The sequence below is a fragment of the Cylas formicarius genome, unplaced genomic scaffold (assembly GCF_029955315.1).
Source record: "Cylas formicarius isolate icCylForm1 unplaced genomic scaffold, icCylForm1.1 PGA_scaffold_7__23_contigs__length_41026272, whole genome shotgun sequence".
Taxonomy (NCBI): Eukaryota; Metazoa; Arthropoda; class Insecta; order Coleoptera; family Brentidae; genus Cylas; species Cylas formicarius.
The window spans coordinates 38,454,123-38,475,121 of NW_026844352.1; the positions used below are offsets into that span (position 1 = coordinate 38,454,123).

At 34.9% G+C, this 20,999-nt stretch overlaps 1 protein-coding gene across 4 annotated transcripts in view; it reads right to left on the reverse strand.

Annotated features, from left to right (window-relative positions):
* LOC132704532 (LIM domain only protein 3-like) overlaps nt 1-20,999 on the reverse strand; it is a 102,805-nt gene that overhangs the window by 27,063 nt on the left and 54,743 nt on the right. For all 4 annotated transcript variants that reach the window (XM_060674573.1, XM_060674575.1, XM_060674572.1 and 1 more), the window contains exon 2: nt 18,466-18,541. In XM_060674573.1, coding sequence (XP_060530556.1) covers nt 18,466-18,490 — 25 coding nt within the window. In that variant the 5' untranslated portion in view covers nt 18,491-18,541. The remainder of the gene's footprint in view (nt 1-18,465; nt 18,542-20,999) is intronic.

The window sequence follows — 20,999 nt, forward strand, 5'->3', positions numbered from 1 at the left end:
GTTCCGGAAAAGTTTTAATTGTTTTATTTCGTGGTGCCGGGGCGATTTTGCTTTAATTGCGCGAGTTCGGTCGAACCATTTTGCAAACTTTAATCGGATTTTTTATTTTAGCGAATTAATTTTGCCTTTACGAGAGTATGACGCGCTTGGCGACATTACCTCGTTGACCTTTTCCGACGACCGTACTAAATTATTTTTAAACCGGTTTCGCAAGATTAGTTTTGATTAAGTATAATATTGTGGTTTCTCAAGTTTAATTTGTTTAGTTAGTTATATTTTATTAGTTATTGTTAGAGATATATTTATTTTAATTCCCGTTAGATATATATTATTTCCATTTTTCTGTCTGTCCCTTCTCTGTTATCTGTTCATTTCTCTGTAGACGCTGCATAAAACGCCCATACGGCGTTCAGATTTGGTGCCTTTTCAACAGTCCATGGACAACATAAACCAATATAATCGAATCCCAGCGGCCATTTTTTTTTAATTTTCGGTTCTAAATTTGAATTTATCGATCACGAGGCAGCTTCTTTCAAATAAAAAGTCTTCTTTAATAGAAAAAGTCGAGTAACGGTTTTCTGTCGCCCCGCGCAGTGACGACATTTCCAAAGTTATGATGTTTTTATTCATATTTTATCTCAGTTATTAAATAAAATACAGAATTTAATATCAAAGTTTTCCAGATTACCAGAGAATTTCTCTAATAAGGTGAACATTGAGACCTTGGAATGTTTTCCACAGAGATTCCTTGAATGATGTAGGAACATTATCAGGGAAATCGATCAACTAGAATGTAACCGTCTGGCTCGAAATATGAATCGTCGATGTCAATCGATTATTACCTTTTAATTTATTTCAAATTGTTTTATATTTTGTTGCGATAAACTGTAGATAAGGGGGCGAAGAAAAAAATTCTGAGAAGAAATGGGGCTATGACTTTGACAGATACCTAATAGTATTGACGGGAATTTGGAAAAATATGACAAGCATTAAACTGGTTTTCCCTTAAATACTCTGTACATACCTAAAACTTAAATTTTAATAAAATTGGTTTTTGTATATTTTTATGAAGATTTATGTTACAGTTCGCGTGAAAATTAACTTTTATTACTCAAATGTTAGTGGTGTAATTTGGATGCGAAGTTTATATTAACATTACAAACATAATTACAACAGTTTCTTTCTTTGGGTTGATGAATATTCATATATAAATTATCTTTTGGAGTGTTGTAAGTACAAGCCAAAGGTACTTTTCTACCTTTTCAACTTGCTATTGGGGTGTTCGTCTAAAACCTCCAAGCATATTAAATGAAGCAGTAGCTAGCGAAACAATCAAGGAAGATAGTCAATTTCAGTGCCAAACAGTATCAGACAATAACGCGTTTTACCAGAAACCGAAACTCAAGTTTACGTACTCGACGGGCGTTTCGCCAACCAAGTTGGCATCTTCAGGAGAAGATTAAAACTTTAGTTTTCAGTTTTAATGTCAACTTGGTTGGCGAAACGCGCGTTGAGTACGTAAAATTGAGTTTCGGTTTGTCGTAAAAAGCGTTATTGTGTGTTAGTACAGTGCCGAAGGTTCCAGTCAATCACAAATTAAGATACCAAAAAAGAAAGAAGAAAGAATAGCTCCGAAGTGGGAATAAATGGCAAAGACATCGGAACCTTCGGGAAAGAAGAAAACCGGGTAGACGACGCAAAAGCTGGATCAATTAAGAAGTTCCGAAAAGACGTCTGGAGACACGCGAAGAAAGAGATAGATCAGCTTAAAGGGCAAAAGTATCCAGACCGGTGCATATAACATATCGATCGGACGAAAAAAATCCACTATCCTAACGAATCCCGACTGATCGGGCAATGTGACCCGTTTACAAAAATTTATTTCGCATTGTCGCGACGCGGATGCGTCAAAAGCCAATTTATTTTTGTTTGTCCGTATATATCGGGGCCGATTGTTTTAATTCCGGACGGAAATTACAAATTGCGCTTTAAAATCGCCCACTCGACTAACTTTTAAATTAACTTTTTCGTTTCGCAGAAGGGAGCGCCGCCGAAGTTTTCCGTTTAAAATTGAAAACGATTTCGGCCGACAACTTCCCCGAACAGGATCGGGCTGAAACATTTCAAAAATGCATCATTATAAAAATCAGTTTGTAGTGCAATGAATTAATTATAATCGTAATTTTTTATAATAGGTGTCATGAAAAAATAATTGAAAAAATTTTGACAGCAATTATAACAAAAAATAATGACATTAATTCATCACTAAGATGCAGCCTGCGATCTCCCCCCACTTTTCACATGAAAATGTGCCGCGAGCAAATTTTCACAAAATATTGTCGAGGAAACGCCACATCCAAATGGAAAACTGTCAGCGACCATCATGATTGTTAATTGCCGCAAGGTGCGAGATTTGAAAGGAGAGGTAATATTGGTTGGAAGAGAGTTTTGAAATGACTCGAGTTGTTTATGGAAAACGGTTCGTTTAGAATATTGGGTCATTAGATTTTACTCTATCAAATTAAAATCCCGCTTTGCGACGTTGCACTCCTTAGAAAAATACATTTTATATTATACAATTTTGAGGTGTGTTGCCTTCTAATCATTTTTGTATACATATACCTATTCCTAAAGCTTTTTGAGAAATTGTTTGTATTATTGCCTCCAGTTCTCGTCTCACAAAATCGATATACGAGCGGCGCGGCCTCTTGAAACAGGGACCAAAAAAGTGTTCAATAAAAAACATTTTTTGGACCAAAAAGTATTCACGATATTCATCTTTTTCCCTTAAGGCCCACACCCTCTTCCAAGATTCAACCGGTCATTAAGCGAAACTTTGGAATCGGAATTATGATTATTAAGTATGTATAAGTACATCTATCTGTTTTTAGCAGAGTTTGTAGAATATAATTTACCACATTTCATAAAGACACGGTGTTATTGAACAATCTGACAAAAATGATGATAATAATATAAAAAAGATAACTAGGAAGAAAATCTATGTTAAATGTAAACGGTTCTCTGTGTAGTATCTGTATACTCTGTCTAAATTTTCATCGTGCTGGCCCGCAATTATGGAAGTTACCTGCCGACGGTAAAAACTCGGGTCCGGTAAGTTTTAAAGGACAGAATATTATGAATATTATTTTTTTGTTTATTTAGGTGGGTATATTATTAAATTACGAAGAAACAATGACATTAACTATATACAATAAATTCATAGCTACGAATATATATAATGTCTAAATCTAATTCTGTTTCACCATTAGAGTCGTCATTGGGATTGATTAAAATAGGATTTTTATTGTTTTGTATAGAAATGTAATGTATAATGTGCTGTACCGAATTTCTCCAGCTGTCAATCAAATTTATAGCAAGTAGAAGTAACATTTTTTGCGCTAACCTTTGATTTTACTTGGCCCACAAATGTTCTATGGTGTTAAACATGCATTGATATGGAGGAAGGCGTAAGACGTAAAAGACATACTGTTTTCTAATTGCATATGAATTTAGGACTTCAAAAAGTTGCGCTTTTTTGTAATTGCATTCCAAATAAATATAATTTTTTAATAAATATTCCTGGAATTCGGTTTTTGAACTTGATGATCGTGCTTTGCATAACAGACGACTGCGGTAACTTGCGTTATCCATGACCATAACACTGTTACTGGGAATGTTTTTTAAAATATTGTTTTAAAACCAATTTTCGAAAAGTTCGGCACTTGTATCCTCATGATAATCCAAGCTAGAATCTTTAATATTATTTGCACACAACAGCAATCAGTTTGGGACAAATCTGTCTTTTGACCCAGAGTGTATTATGGTGAAGCATTTTCCTTTAATTGAATGTGCTTTCCGTCCGTCCGTCCATCCGTCATCTGTGTGAATCCATTACTACTTGTCTGGTTTCATTTTCTTCTAACTTCTTTTTCAGTTCATCCAACTTCGCTTTAATAAAGACAACATATTTTCCTTCTTATTAGGTCCTGATCAATGTTGTCTATAAGGTGAGTCCGAAAATCACCACGTTTATTCCTTTCCTTCAATTCTGCACTATTAAGAATATTCCTTATCACGTTTTTGTAAGTAGACACATTTCTATTACAGCTTCTTATTGAATATCTCCGCTACTGACTAAAGTTTCATATACATTTTTCACAACCTGTTTTGTTATATTCTTATAAAATAACTTTTTCGAAACACACAGTAACAACGATTATTCAACACTGCCACAAAATGGCCAACACTCAGGAAATATATCAGAAGAAGATTCTTTTTTTTTAATGGCTTTACCCAATAACAATAGTTAATAACATTGTTAAAGTTTTATTGGGGAGTGTACGTCGAAAGCAAACACGAGGAAGATTGAGGCAGACTATATCACTTCTAAACTACTGTTATGGTCTTTCGCTGGCATCTATTATTTTTAGATTGCTAGAAATGACGCGACCTTGTACGCGGTGTTAATTATTGAATTGACGTCCAGTTCGTTGAGGTCCGTTTGATGCGTCGTTTTCCACGTTTAATTTCACCTAAGAGACCGATGAATCTGCGTAGCGGCAGCTCACTCACGTCCCCTGTCATCCGTCACACTGTCAAACTTTGCCAATGTATTACGGTCGCTTCATGCAGTATAAAAGTTTCTTAATGGAAACGGCGGCAGTTATTGCGGGAAGTAGGCGGCGGGACCGATAGCCGCCGGCGGCGGGGCGCTTTATTTGATTAGTTTCCGTAGTTTACGGTCAGGTTTAATCACGTTAAGGGTTTCCCGATTTTGAAAGACCAAGAATTATTTCGGCCATTATTCTCGTTAAAAGATATTTGTTTCTTTCGGCGCAAAGTCGAGGAAAAAAACCGAAAATATGTAATAAAATTCAAAATCCAGTTCTTCGAAAAGCTAGTAGATGGTGATTTTTGTAACACGGAAAAAAAATTGAACTTGTGTAAAGCATTCCTACCACAACATGTAAAAACACAAAACGATAATCAAAACTTGAGAACGATATTTACAGCAGTACTGAATTGTCGAATGGAATGTTAGTATACGGTGAGTGGTGTGAAAATCCTACTGCAGAGTTAATACTATTGGGAAAACGTTTGCCCTTAATGGCGAACACGGACCGAAGACTAGTTGTACCTTTTTCATGTTGTCATACAATAATAATGTACCATAATGCGATATGTCCTCCTAATTCCTAGATAATAAAAATAAACTTTAATTGATGTATTTAATCGTTTTTTTTTTTAGTCCATAAAATCTTTTCTTGTTATCATCGAAATACAAATTCTATTTATTAGTATGACGTTACAAGCTACACTTTTCTGTAATAGCCTTTTAACGCTTTAGTAAGACGTCACTAAGCGATATTTGAAAGGGATACATGATAAAATTATGCAAAAATGTGCGATTATAAACATTTAGAAAGGCCTAAGCTTAAAAAACATCCTCTATACATTAGAAAATCCATTTTAGGTCACACACGTACGCGCGAACAAAGAAAGGTCTTCCCTTGGATACAACCTTCGTGCCTGTTAAGAACTGAGCCACGCAAGACGGAGTAATTAAAATTTTATTTTTCGTCGGCGGACGTTAATTAAATCCGCCATGAACAATGCGGGAACGGGAGAAGGAAAAACGCGCTGCGGGACGGGCGGCGCCCTAAAACAGTCTTAATCTTGGCCCACGAATTTTAATTTAATTATTAAAAAATTAGAGTCTCGAATGTTAATTAAATTGCGTGCGGAGAGAAAGGCTAATGAAATGTCAGGACTCCGTACTATGTGATTAATTGCCAGATTAGGATTTGCCGCGAGGTCGGTACAGTGGCGGAACACGGCGCACGCTGGGTCAAAAAAAAAATAGCTCAAAAAATATGTTTGTAATTTATTAAGCAATGTGTTATAATTTTAGCATAATTTAGGGATGCTGTTGATACTATGTATTAAAGTAGCATGTTGTGGTGTTACGTGTAAGACACAATCTTGCTTCCACCTGCTCCATTTTATAAAAATAAAAATAAGAACTTACCGGGTGGGCAAAAAAAAGAGAAAAATGTTTTTCGTTATAAGTTTTAACCTTTTAATATATAAATTTGTTTTCTTTTTTTTATAGAGCGATAGTGTAACTTAAGTTTGATCCATGTAAGACATTGTTATTACTTTTGGCATTTCAATAGTGAAAAGTATTGTCATAACTTTTGTTTACTAGGGGTTGTCATATTCTTTTGACACTAAGACTAATTTTAAAACAAAACCTTAAATGAACGTTCTTATTGCAAAGCAATGGTTTAACTTTTTTAGAGCTATGACTAATGCAAAAATTGTAACAAAAACAGAGCAAAGTGCTTAACTGAATGATATTTTAGATATATAAAAACGCTGTTATTGTTTTCTTTCGTTTCTTTCAAGAAAACAAACTTAAATATTTTAAAAATTCCGATAGCAATATTTTTTTTAGTTTATATTAAATAAATAACTTTTTTTTGTTAAATTGTTACTTTTGGAATATTCTGTATTGTCTGTATAATAATTATATGGTATTAAAGTTTGATGTTTGAAATATTTGGTGACTAGCAATGTGGACATTCGTGCAAATATGATCCTGATAGAACCATTTGAGTAAGACCAACTTGATAGTCATTTGGTATTAGTTAATAATAAAGGTATTGTTAATAATCTGTCTTCTCATAAAAAATACTTATTTTTACCCGTTTTCTAAACCGTCCTTAAAACTTCTCATATTGCGACCGCAGCTCACTTTTGATTCGCAAATTGCCAAGTGCGGACGCCTCTACTGCAACTTGCGCTCGATAAAGGGGAATGGGTCGAAAACAAATGTCGTGGGCACGAAATATTAGGCCATGAATCGGAACAAAATCAATTGCAGAACTTATTTTTTTCAACAAATCACCTTGAGAGCCTCTTTAACAATTTTAGGGATTTTGTTCACAACTTTTGTAGTATAATATGTAAAAGAGTTCTCAAACAAGGCGAGCCTTTGTTTGCCTTGCCTATGCAGGAATGTAAATTTAGTAAGATCAGTTAGAAAAAAATAAAACGAAAACTCTTTGATTCGTTGTCACCAAATTAAATAAATTGTATTCTTTCGCCATACGCATACTGGGTGCTTTCCTGACGCGCGTTCTCCAAGTTCCGTTCGAGCTAGGCGCCTGCCATTAGAATCCATTAGCAACGGGGAAAATGAAAAGTTAACTCCGTAGATGAACATGAACTTGCCATAAGACGCAATTAGAGTGACATCAATGAAATGCACACGGCGCTCCGCGTCGTTACGACTAATGATAATGGATCAATCTGAAAGCTTTTGGCTTTAGTGTTGGGTAAAAGCTTGTAGCCGGATTAAGAATGCAGGGCCGGATCCGTCCATAGAGCAGCCACTGTATATTTTTCCACGATATCTTGACCGATCCGTTTGATTTGTGATGTGAGAACGCATATTTAATTAGAAATTATAATTACGTTATATACGTACTCAATGATATATTTTAATACAGAATTAAAATAAATTTAAAATTTGAAATTACAAGTTCGTAAATCAATGAAAAAATGAAACATAAAACATCAGGTGAAGTCTCTCCTGCTTCTATCACTCATTTCGCAAAAAAAATTCTAAGCTAAGAGATATTGACGTTAATATTAGTTAATAAAAGTTGTAATATCTGGAACATCATGGCTAATGAATAATAGAATGGCCCTAATACGGTAAAAATTGATACAGGTGGCTATCATAAATTCGTAGAGAAGGCAATGATCTTCCGCGCTAGCCTCTACATACCAAGCACTAACCTGCACACTGAACCATTTTCTTTCTACACAGCTAACCAAACTAACCAAAACTAACCACTCAACTAACTCCTTTTTGCCTGAAGATCTAATGGGATCTGAACATATTTTTGAGAAAATGCTGAATCCAAACTTATTGACGATCTATCAGCGACCATGATGGTTATCGCTCAAACGTTATTGATTAAAAACGAAATTTTAAAAAGTGGTAACTTGTTTTTGCGGTAACGCACTAGTCAACTAAACTAATTAAAACTGTTTTTGTCAGTTTGAAAAATCTGACAACTCGGAAAGTATTCCAAATTTAATAATTTTATAATAATGATTTGATCGATATTACATTTTTCGAGTACTCGATATTATCGAACTTTCGCACGCAGAAACACAAATTCATTAAAACGTTCCCGGACGAGTAGCATACGTTTATCTGCCGCAGTCGGGCCCGATATCTAACGTTAAAATTAACAGTCAGCAGAGCCACCGTCGCCGTCGGTCGCTAATTGAATCGAGATTAATTACGAACATTATCGCGACCCGCATGCATTAACTAGGGGGTCTGCGCCACTCGGATTTAGATCAACCCGATTGACAGTAATTGAATTTGCTGTAAAGTCAAAGTTTACATTATGATAAATTACGATTTAGAGCTTGGATAGTCGTAAATTAGCAGATCTCTATGAGTTCGTGTGCGAAGCCATTTAGCTATTAATTAGTTTCCGAGGCATCGAAGGAGTCGGACAACAAGCTGGGATCCCAGTTGGGATCTTCAGCTGAAGGAAGCGGTAGGACGACAGAAAAGAAGACTCTTTACTAGATTGAACTTCATTTAACATATTAAATTAGAACGAATGAAATCCTACTGCCCAAGTAATTATTTTGCATCCCCACTGTTTTTTCGGCAAGGACATGATCTGACAGTGATCAAATTTTTAATAGTTTGTAACGTTGTTCGTAGGACAAGGGTAGCAGACTGTTCTTCTTTTATTGCAAGCAAAATCTATGAATGCTGTCCTAATGATTTAATGGATAATTCCGGTTGCGAATGAATTTTAATAATCACTTTTAGATTAATTAATCTCATTTGATTACGTTTAATTACTCGGTAGCTTAAATTTCAATCAGTAAATTTACAAAGTCGTGTCACTTTGCCTTCAATGATTTAAGAGTTCAATAAGCTCGTTATTATTTTTATTATTGAATATTAGTTCCACAACATAAACGTGTTTTTTTGTTCTAAATCTGCATGCATCACTTTTATACATTCTTAACTGGATATGCAGATCTTTAAAAATTTGTTCCAATTCATTAGCAAAATTCATAATTACTTAGCCTTAAAATCAAGGTGTTATTTGTCACAAGTTTCAATATGTACATATTTTTGGTTTTAGTTTTGATTAGTTTTGTTGGTAAAGTAATAAAACCAGATAAAAAACCATTTTTTACAAATGACTGCTGATTTTAACGAACCTATTTTTTGTGTTACATGCATTTTGTAAAAAATGCAATATCTGCTGTATCCCCCATAAACACAGTCTACAATTATTGTTTCTTAGTCTAAGAAATTTGAATAAATTTTAGACGGAATAATTCATCTAGGTGACATAATTGAGAATCTCAATGACAGTATTTAAAAAAAATATCCCACGCCTGAAAACAAATGAAATGTCTTAAAATAAAAGCGACGGAGGGCGTAGAAACCGCGTAATTCATCTACTGGTTTGTTGTCGACCTTGTGACCTCTTTCGTATTTGAAATCGGTTTCGAATTAAAAGCCGCCGGAAAGTCCGAAAAGTTATCGCGAGCAATTATCGGGAGATCCGTGGAAAGCGTTATACGGTCCGAGAACAACATTCGGCTTTTTAGGAAATTTCGGCACAGGACTTTCCGGGGCAACGAAAATAAATTCTTCTGTTAATAGATCGCTACAAGAATATGCTATTATTGCCCGAAAGGAACAATGATGTATATATGGTAAACAGGATCGGAAAATGCACTTTCGGATCTGTACGGCGAAAACGAAAGATGGCGCTTCGAAACATCGGATTTTACTTCGCCTCTTGTAGGTCGATTTAAATATATTGCCTAAAATATCGACTATCGGTGGGACGTTAAAATGAATTATTAAAATGTCAGGAAAATTAATTTCGGATAAATCAAACACGGTTTAGTAAAGTCAGTTTCATAAAAAAAAACGCGATTAACGGCAGGGGAAGGTTTTATTAATTAAAAAAAAAAATAATTTGCTTTTTCATGCGATTTTGTAAAAAAATTTTATTTTTTTATTTATTATTTCATCGCTTACGTAGTTACTTATTAATGCGTCATATTCATTCAAATATTTTATTACCTTAAAAAAAGGAGCATAAAGTTAGGAATAGAAAGGAACAAATTAAAACAATTTAACTTAATTTTAGGGTTTACTGACAATTATTTAGATGCCAAGATGCCGTTTTCGATGACAGGGTGTTTGGGAGGATATAAACTCACTAAAAGTGTTGGTTTGAAACGAGTGATAATATATTTAATTATATAATATATAACATAATTTTGTTTGTTTCGTTAGGTACCTTTTATGATATTATGCAGTCGATGTATTTTTTAGTTGACTTAATTTCACCAGCGAATTCTCTATTAACGGTCTCCTACAATTCCCTCCAGAACTTTTTATTTGATTTCTAAATTTAGGCTGAACCATTCGCAAAACACACAATATCAGAGAGAGATCCTATGTGGAACAAGTTGTTGATAAATTTAAAAAAAAATCCAAAAATTCTGTAGCTATGTCAACGTACAAGTTGGGTTCTGCTTGTTAAATAAATTCACCCTTGTCGACCGTGGAGTAAATGACATTTTTGTTAAGATTATGCAACACCAAAAACACAAACAACCGCTGCGGTTCCTAACGTTCCCGATAGAGGTCGCGTAAATCACTCGCAATTCTGGGGCGCCACACTAGCGGCGTCAAAATTCGCCAACACGTAAAAACCACTTTACGTAAATTGGTTGCAGATGTCATGACTGTATAATGACTGTTTCCCTTCATCCCTTCTTCCCGCTTCCAGGCTCGTCTCGCGCCGTCTCCCCACTCCCATTCCATCGCCCTCGCCACGCGGAGCCATTAAATCTCCGGAGTTAATACAAAATGCATTTGTTGTTGTTCCATTATGTAAATGAAAACTCAAACCACTTTCGAGGCGAACGCGTGTTCCATCAGAACGGTAATGCATTTCCTGAATTCATAAAAATACTTTTGCAATTCACTATTAATGTTTTTAATGGCTTTTAGCACATTCGGGCGTTCGCCTAATGCGTTTGAGTGCTTTCGGCGTGGTTGCTGTTTTTTTTTGTTAGTGTTTCGACCTTAATTGTTTTCGATTCATGCTCGCCGCCAGTGAGATTCAATGCTAGCTGATTTTTCGTGTGTACCGGGTAAGTTCTATCGGGATCTTAGGTCAATGTATTAGACTGTACGCCATGGAAATTGCAACAGCCAGTATAAGATTCAAGAATATTTTATGTTTTAAAATTAAAATGTATAAAGCCTTTGACATGTTTCATATTCGGTACCTTAATATGTATTTTAAGGTATATTGGTTTTGATGAGGCTGCCTTCTCACTAGTATTGTCATTTTTGACCGACAGGTATCAGAAGGTCGTTTACAATGGCTGCTCTTCAGATATACTCAAGGTTAGAATGGGAGTCCCGGAGAAACAAACGGCCTCCAGTCCCGACAGACCTTAAGTGGTCAGGAGGTGGGAAGAATCTCCCGATTCCGACTAGATAAAAAGATCAAAATAGCAACCTGGAATGTGCGAATATTGTTTGCAGCTGGGAAACTCAACAACTTGATACAAATAGCGGAGTGACGCGGTCCAAGGACAAGATATAGTGGTAGTGGTATTGACGACGTAGATAGAAACCATCGTCATGGTGTAGGCATCCTAATGGAAGAGAGCCTACAAAAATCGATAAAGGATTTTGTCCCTCTTTCTGACAGGGTTGCTCTTTTGCGAAGCGGAGGGACGATAGACATTAACATAACTCAGGTATATGCTCCCACTTCAGAAAAACCTGTCAAAGAAGTTGAACAATTTTACGGGCATATGGAACAGGCAATCAAGCTAATGAAATCCAATGAAATAAATATATCATATCTTGGTACAAACTCCCACCTGGAAATCACCGCAAGACAATGAAGAACAAGTTGTTCGAAACCAGATAGATTTCATCATGATCAAAGGCACATTTACAAATACCATAACCAGAGTCATTGCGCTGCCGGGCGCAGATATTTAATACGATCATAATCCCCTCTGTGCTGATATCAGACTAAGATTGGCCAGGGCAAAAAATAAAAGAAGCTTCAAGAGATTCGACCCCAGGTTTGAGCAAAAAATATGTTTATAAGTGGTACAAGCTGCACAAGTTGGAAAGTTCTTCCGTTTTCACGAACCAGCATCGCTGCTGACAGATGGTTCATAAGTTTGGATGTGCCATTTTTACGGCAGCATTTTCTCAAAATATGCTTAGATCTCGTTAATTGTTCTGGGAAAACCCTGTTTAGAAAGAAAATAGTACATCTGGGCCGCATCAATTTTTACCGTAGTAGGATCACTATATTATCTAATGTTAGATAAGCACGTTCCTTCTAGGTGACTGTCTTATCAGGTTTCCTACGCGCATTCAATCCCGACAGACTCTGCCAAAAAAGCTATTTATTCAGTTTGCTCTTTAGTACACTGTATCTTTCAATGGTTTGTCAGCTTTCTTATGGCCTTCAATACCTACACATTAGCAGAATTACATTCCTCCGATCTTAATGTTAAAGTTTCTCGTCAGTCAAATAGAAGCCTCGAGTTAATTTTATGGAACAAAGGGCTTGGGTTCGAATGTCGCTACTTGTCGTTCGCTACGGAGGTTCTTAGGAGCACAGATCAATATCGCGTAGATCTTTACTTGGATCACAAAGTGACAGGTATCTGTGTCCTAGCAGAACTACCTCGTACGTTTACATGGAGGTAGCAATTAGTGGATATAAACAACAAATTAATAAAAAATAATATCAAAAGTTTGTACTAATTAGCAAAATATTCAATAAAACGATTGCGTTCGTACCTAAGGAGGCATGAAATTAACAATAACAATTAAGGGCAGCTGTCCTGCGGATATACACAGTAGGAGGTCGCATTATATTTATCGCAATAATTATCAGCGCGAGTAGCAACCCAGTCTGATTACATTTTCCCTGTGTGCCTCGGGCCTCTCCGTTTACATCCAGATGCAGAATTTTAAGTAAACTGTCTACGAGCGGCTTGCCATTAATTAATAAGAAACTAAGCTAATTGCGCCGGCCCGGGGATTTCGAAGATTTAATAACATTTAGACGACACAGTGGCGGGCTATTCCGATGTTTCAACTAGACGGGTAAAATTTGTGTTGAAGCTGAAAATTAAGCTCAGATATTTACATATTTGAGAAACCGTTCAAAATCTGATAGATTTATAGTACTTTTATGTTACAGCTAATATCCGAAAACCATTATGCATAATAACTGTGTTAGGAATGATAATGATAACAGAGAAAATTAGGAATTGTGCATAAATACTAACATCGTCAGATGTTATGCATAATATTTGGGATACTCCTTTAATATTGGTAATATCTAAAAATTTTACCGGAATTATCCATAATACCTAAAACATTTAGTATTAAGAGGAGCCTCACCTGCCAGTGAACTTGGCTCCCTTATTTTTAGGAGGGTACGTTTTTCGTAGACATGTAAATGTAAATGAGTTGAAATTTATATTCGCAATTTTGTAGTTAGTGTTGGTTAACTTTGGTTAGTTTCGGTAAATGCCAAAGACAGATATCGGTGATTACTGATTATGATTTAGAACAAGCCAAATGATGTCTTTTATGTAATGAAAGTCATACGAGTGTAGTAAACCTGCGGCTGGTGCAGAGCTCCCAAGAAATTAAGAACTCAGAGAAAATACATATAATTAAATAGTTTATGGAGGTTGTCTTTAATTTAATTAATGTGAAGAGATTTTTTAAATTCTCATATGAAGAAATGTTAGAATTAAAAGCAAAAGGTTACCAGATATTACCATTGAAAAAGCTGGTGTAAGTATAAGAAAAAGTTATACACGGAAATTTAGACATTTACTCAAATAATATATGGATTTGTGGATGTAATAAAAAAATGCTCTATATTGTTTTCCCTGGTTACGTTTTAGAGCATCCAAGTATGCAAAAAAGACATGACAGTTCTAAAGACCACAGCAATATTAGGGCTCAATTCAGTTCTGATTATTGGGTAAATATATAGAAACATTGTGAAAATGTGTCAAAGAATATATTAAGAAAAACATATTTGATTTGTTACAATGCATGCTTGAAGTTTTGATGAATAAATAATTAAAAAAAAATAATTCTCCGTTTTTTGCAAGGCTTGCAGCTACTGAAACCACGTCCACTGTACTTGTGATTACTTCGACTTTTTTCATTTTGATTCCTGCATATTTAAGAAAATATATTATTTAAAATTGCTCTATACCTTAAATTAAAACTTTTATTTCTTTATGATATTTTGAAAGAATAATAATATATTCAAGTTCATTTACTGTACATTACATATAAAGTACTAAGAAAGAAATATGTAACCAACTGTTAAAATTTGGATTATAATATAATAAATAAACGTAAGTAAGTCCTTAAATGTATAATATGGACGAAACAGAGGAGATTTTATCTAAGTTTCTATTTGAGGCTAAGGAATTTAATTGTCCGGATTGATCGAACAAAACTAAGTGAATAATAATTATTCGAATAATAAATGGTAAAATAAAATGGAAAGTAAGAAATCGAGTTAATTATCAACAGCAAATATACATTAAATTCAAATAATGGAGGTTCCTAAATAACCGATAGCGGAAATTAAAATTATGATTACTGTAGCTCCTCAAAAGGATATTTGACTTCAAGGTAAAACATAACCTAAAAAGACAGTTGCTATAGCTAACTAAAAAACAATTGCTTCAATTAAGTACGTTTCTTTTAGGATTCTTAATCCATATGAGAATATATACAAATTAGCGCCATTAGCATTAATTGTTCAGATTAGTCAGCCAAAGTTCTCACAGATAATTCCTACTCAATTAAGAGTTCATGCAGTATGTGGATAATAATGTATGTTGAGAAATAGTTTTGTAATAATATGGATGCTAAGACAAATTCCTAACAGCCTTCCAAAAATTCATAAATAACGAATATTAGAGTGGGACTTTAAGTCGATTAATGAATTATTAATAATTTCAATTATGGGATTAATTTTCCGGTAGCAATAGCTTATCATTAAAATGTTTTTTGTAAGGGTACGAAACCATTTATTGAAATGTTGACTACTGTACTTAATACTAATAATGGAGTGTGAGTTTAATTAAGAAGATAATTTGACCTTTTGACTCCTCCGACCATTCATTATTATTATTATCAAGCATTCTAATTAGTAGATATTGTGTGTATTAATATTAGTTATTAGATAATATGATTTTAATCACTAGGAAAGAAAATAAAAATAGAATCATAAATCGTTTTTTGCTGTTGATGTTCTTATTTTTTATTTGTACGTTTAGTGATCAACAGTACAATGCACAAATTACAAATCAAACATCCTAAGAGTATAATCCAAAGATGAATAAAATCTAAGATCAATATTAAATTCACTATAAACAATAAAAAATCCAAACTGTTTTCACTAGGAATAAAAATTGCGATTTAATCAAATAAAAAAAAAGGTTCAAATTTTTACGAAACATTCGAATTTTATTAGAAAAATCAATATAATCTATAAACAGAGTTCACAACATACTAACAAGTAATATTGCTGTAAACACCTTTGTGTGTCCATCAACCCTTAGAAGACGAAAAGGTTCCACAAGTACTCATTTTAGTACTTATTTTACAACTTCTTTTTGAGTTCTTTTAATTTCAAGTTGCAATATTCCAAATCCGATCTCACATAGAAATAATATAAAATTTTTATTACGTTCAGATTTTTGAAGTCCTTACAATTTCTCAGGCTGACGAGACGAAAGGCGACGAAAGTACCTACAATAATATGGTAATATCAAATAATATCCGATTGCAACAACAATTATTATTAATTAAATTAAGACAGTATTCGCAAAAAAGAAGAATTCTTATCCTTCCACACTTATACGGCGGCTACCAAAAAACCCATGGGTTTATTCTTAGGGAACTGCTAGATTTAAATATCGATATAATCAAAGAAGAACTTATGGACGAATATGAAATTGAGGTAAAAAATATATATAAAATGCGCAAGGACCTAGCACGCAGCAAGGCCCAACTTTATCTCGTCATTTGTCCATCCAGCATTATTCTAAAGGAACTTGAAAATAAAGTTAAGTATATTTCGCACACAAAAGTATCCTGGGAGCGAAGAAAGAACGAAAGACAGATCATCCAGTGCCGCCGATGTCAGGCTTGGGGACATCCAACTGTTATAGGCCGCCCAAATGTGTAAAGTGCGCCCAGGGACACCACACAAAGGAATGCACAAAAACACCCGACACCCCCGCTACCTGTGCCAACTGCGGTGGAAGCCACACGGCATGCAATACCGAATATCCCATCTACCAAAAGAAACTCCAAGAAATCCAGAAGAAAGAAGTGGTATCCAACAATAGAGCTGAATTCAAAGAAGCACCGATCCCCAAGCAAAATGCCTGGGAGAGACGTACCAACGCCAGAGACCCTCAACAAAGCAGATCACAACAGTCGTCCAAACCACCCGTCCATGTTGGTCATCCACAGCAGCACGCACCGGCGGCGGATCAATCGAAACGAGCAGGCCCCTCCAACAACTACAATGGCATCTCGGAATTTCAAGAAACGCTCAATCTGTTAAGCGGGGAGGGTGCAATCAATTTCAGGGAGTTAAACCGTTTTTTAAAAGCACTTTATAGAACCGTCGAAGGTGTTACTAATAAAATTGAACGAGCAATGTTACTGGCAGACTTTATTCAAAATAACGTTGACGAGTTCGACATCTAGGTGAAAGCAAACTTCTTTATCAACATCTTCCATTGTTCAACGAAGACGTATAACGAACGCAAATCCCGCCTCAATTACTTCAAGCCAATAGGCAAACAAACAGCCTTAAAAACATACAAAGCGCGAAACCACAAAAAACTAAAATTTTTGTTCCTTTCACTTCGGCACCATCCCCACCAACTTACTTAAGTACATACGCAAACATCTTCGACGATTTTTGGAATGTAATAAAACTATCAATTCTTCTAAAAAAGGTTTTTACTAAGACTAGTTTCCTTTCAATTGAATAAAAACACCCTCCCCGCATTGCTATCGTTGATATTATGTCGTAACATTAATTGGAATCTCGATACGAGTAACCAAAACGCGCCATGGTCCCGGAGGGCGTTGTCAACCAAAAGACTTATATAATCTATAGTTTATTTACGATATTATGTTGTATATGTTTATTGTATATAATGTAAATATGGCTTTGACGATGTAGTAGACTGTAAATAAATAAAGACTGTTTGAAATGAAAATGAATGAATTAAATTAAGACAGTTTTATGTTACTAGCTCAATTATTTTAGCACATCCACGTCGACGTCAGTAGTCAAAATCAATTGATGAACTAAACTTCTAAAAATAAATGCATATAAACGATACCGCCCTTTACCCTATACATGTAAAGTGCAATATGATGTTTGTGTTTCTTTATTATTCGGTGTAGAGCGCGAAGCAATGAATATTTTATGGGAATTATTGCTCGTTTCCGATACCGAATAATGAATAATTCTCACTCGTTCTTTATTCTTTGCACTTTGGTGAGCAAAACGCCTCCGTCTGGTGTACGGATCTAATCGCGTGGCTTAGTTTAATTCTAGTCGATATCGATGGGAAAAAAGTGAACGAAAATGGTCGAAGATTTTATTCTAGAAGATACAATTTGAGGCATCGTTACTTAGTGATAAGCAACACCCAGTATAGATAGCCAGTTATTGCTAAATCAAATTCCAGATACGATCCTCAAGTTTTATTAACTTTACGAGCATGTTCTTTCGACGATTCTGTTGAAAATTTTCGAGGTTATTAACTGCGACAATTTTTTCTGTTTTATTGGTTATAACATACTACTAAATTTTATACTTTTTTATACTACTAACCAAATTATGTTATGTTAGCACAGGGCGATTCGAAAACTCGTGATTCGCAAGAGGACCGTAAGCTTGCTGGAATTTAATTATTCCTTGTGCATTATGACTGAAAAGATATTTTCATAGGTACAATTGCGCAACATACAACGGCGGTAACGGAAACAGGGTACTCACCGGTAGCTGCTGTTCTGGGGCCCCAGGTATCCAAAACTGAACTACTACACTTCTGGAACTATATGTATAAATTTGAAGTAATTCGCAAGGTGCACAAAAGGTAAGTACCGTGCACAGTTGTATGTTTCAAATAACATGCTATTCGTGTCTATCTTAAGTCTACCGAATTGAAAATAATTTCGTAGGAAACATTGTGAGAAAAAGGAAAAGGAAGTGAACTAAAAATGATTCGGTACTCTGCATATCAGTTGGAAAGATGGTGGAAACTCACCTGCTCCATTTTCCGTACTGTGCATATTAACCGGAATGTTCAAATTTTGCAGATAGTTTTTAACCTCCTCATCATTCTGTAACAAAGTATAAAATATTAAATTAAGGTTTAAAACGTGTTAAAATTAACGAAAGTATTTAGTTCATAAGAAAAATAATATCTGAATAAGAAAACTTGGTTTTTCATTTATTTATCTTTTTTTTATCTAAATTTCTACTTGTACTATTACTTCGTTGCTTTACTTGGACTCCCTGTAAACATATAGTTTCGTTCCGATTGACCGTCTGCTTGGGGCAAAGAAAAAACACAGACTACAAAAACTTTTGATATACGAATCCGTAAGTTAATATTTGAAAAAGGCAACTTTAAATATGTTCGTGTAAGTAGTGGGGAAGTGATCATTTCAGGGTGCTTTAATTACTTTCTTCAGTAAGGAATACTAATATAAATATGTCGATAAAGAGAGCGACCTCTAGCCGCCATCATGCGGAGATTGCAAGAAAAATAATTGAAGCCACGAATCGCATTGTAAGTTCAATTAGGACAGACCGGACAGTCTGCGTCTGACTTTATCTGCAGGGCCTGTTAGGAAGTGCCTTTTAAAATATAATGGCGTTAGTTTTAATGAGAGATCGTTAGAGAGGCCGCCGCGGAGTTTCGCAACTCCTCTCCACCATCCATTAGAACAAATTGACACCTGGTGGAGATGGGGAGATCTCTTGGCGTTCCCAAATATACCACCTCGTTAATAATAACGAGCCAGATTGATTCTCGACGAGGGGAACGAGCGCACTGCTCTTTTTTCCGCGCCCTTTTCTTCGCCGGGTATCGGATTTGACTGCCGTCTCTGCGGCAGTTGTGGTCTCCAATTATCGTCAATTAGTTTCGTCAGAGAGGACAACGAAAGAAGCGACGGATGAGCCAGAATACGCTATCGAATTCGAAGTCCAGGAGACTTCAACTATTCTATTTTATGAAACGCATTAATGATGTCTTTAATGTTTACTTCTTAGCGCCGAAATCATTGACAATATGACGCTGGTTGCTAATAATGTTTCTTGTTATCTATATAAAAGTGAAAAGAGTATAATATGCAACAAGTGTGATAAACGCCATTTTAGTTTCGGTTTTGGCTTCGCTTAAAAGAAATTGATCAATGTTCCTCAAAAGACGGAGAACATTATGATGTTTTATAATTTAATTTTTGTAATAAAAAGTAAATGTAAATGATACTATGTATACAGGGTGTTTCAAAACAAATGCGATAAACTTGTAGAAGTGTTTTCTTGTTTAAAATAATGGGTTATATAAATATATCAGAATAATAATAAAAACGAAAATAGATAGAACAATAAAACATTACTATTAAAAAAAAACACATTTTCGGCATATTTTTTATTTATTTTTTAAACGGACGGAGAATATTGAATTAGACTACCCCTAACTAAAATTAAAGAAAAAAATAACCAAAAAATACATTTCGATAGACGGGTTCATTGGAAAGCTTTTTCTGCTGTAATTTTTTCGTAAAACTTACAGGTACCAAATAAAACATTAAAATGTCTGAAACTAATTGATATATTCATGCGTAAGACGACAAGCGTCCGAGGAATTTCCGTTTGCATGCCGGTATATAAATGCATAAATGAATTAAAACTCGTATTGTTGAACCATTAAATTATGATTAAATTAATGTTATTTTGCACTCGAACTAACTGGGGAAGTCTAATTCAGTCTCCGCTCATTTTAAGAAATTAAAAAATATACAGAAAGTTTGTTTTTATAATGGTTGTACTTCCGTAATATTTTATTGTTAAATTTTCGTGTTTAAAGTAAAAACGTTATTTTTCCGGAAATATTTGTATCGCATATCTCCCTAATGATGCTAACAAATGAAATTAATTTTTTCGCATTGGTTTTGAAACGTCCTGTATAATTTAATTTTTGTTCAGTTTAAATAAAGTACTTTGCATTTTTATGACGGGATGGAGCGTTTTTGGCAAACCATTTTGAGTATTGGTCACTGGATAACAATAGGCAAAACCTATAAATGATTTGACTTTTAGTGTTATCACAAGTGACAAAAACCGGGAAGCTTGGCATTTTCGAAGTATTAGTGAGCCTTCAACGTGTTAAGCATCAAAATCAGTAGTGATCTTTGTTCCGACCAGCCGTCCATTAGGCGTCATAAATTATTTCAAAAACAAAGCCTATTAAACGAGCCAAAAAAAAATCCGAGCGATACAAAACCGGCCCGGAAAAGCTTTTCATTCAATTAACTATTGCCGCTTCCATTAATTTTAAATTTAATCGTGCAAATATGGTTACGGAGCGAAATGATGCATTACAAGCCCGATTCCGCAACGCAATTAATTGAATAAAATCCGGGTAATTTGCCCGGACGGCTTTCGGTTTTAACAATTACAGCCGGCACAGTCGGCTTTCGGGGGGGCTTTTGTTTGAAAACATAACACGGCTGCAGGAGTTCGCTATTAATTTATCATATCTCCCGCAAATTAGGGCCGGGACGCGTC